The 492-nt window shown below is 44.7% G+C and overlaps 2 protein-coding genes across 2 annotated transcripts in view; one reads left to right on the plus strand and one right to left on the minus strand.

Moving 5' to 3' along the window:
• Positions 1 to 492, minus strand: part of LOC122342952 (NACHT, LRR and PYD domains-containing protein 3-like) — a 924,523-nt gene that overhangs the window by 609,955 nt on the left and 314,076 nt on the right. The gene's annotated exons all lie outside the window — the stretch shown is intronic.
• Positions 1 to 492, plus strand: part of LOC122342287 — a 5,207-nt gene that overhangs the window by 779 nt on the left and 3,936 nt on the right. Inside the window, exon 3 of the mRNA XM_043236084.1 lies at positions 3 to 489. Coding sequence (XP_043092019.1) covers positions 3 to 489 — 487 coding nt within the window. The remainder of the gene's footprint in view (positions 1 to 2; positions 490 to 492) is intronic.

Raw genomic sequence — 492 nt, forward strand, 5'->3', positions numbered from 1 at the left:
AGGGAGTCGCTGGCATTGGAAAAACAGTCTCTGTGCAGAAGTTCATCCTGGACTGGGCCGAAGAGAAAGAGAATCAGGATGTCCAGCTCATATTTCCACTTCCTTTCAAAGAAATCAACTTTATGAAGAGCAGAACACTCAGTCTTTCAGATCTTCTTCACATCTTTTTCCCTGAAATAAAAGAAATGAAAATATCCAGTGATGAATACAAAGTGTTGTTCATCTTTGATGGTCTGGACGAGTGTCGTCTGTCTCTGGACTTTAAGAGTAAAGTGAAACTGTGTAATATATCTGAGTCAGCCTCAGTGGATGTGCTGCTGATGAACCTGATTGTGGGGAATCTGCTTCCCTCTGCTCTCATCTGGATCACCTCCAGACCAGCAGCAGCTGATCTTGTCCCCTCTGAGTGCGTTCATCGAGTGACAGAGATACGAGGCTTCAATGAGCCACAGAAGGAGGAATACTTCAGGAAGAGGATCAGTGATCAGAGTC

Source organism: Puntigrus tetrazona, chromosome 4, assembly GCF_018831695.1.
Source record: "Puntigrus tetrazona isolate hp1 chromosome 4, ASM1883169v1, whole genome shotgun sequence".
Lineage (NCBI taxonomy): Eukaryota > Metazoa > Chordata > Actinopteri > Cypriniformes > Cyprinidae > Puntigrus > Puntigrus tetrazona.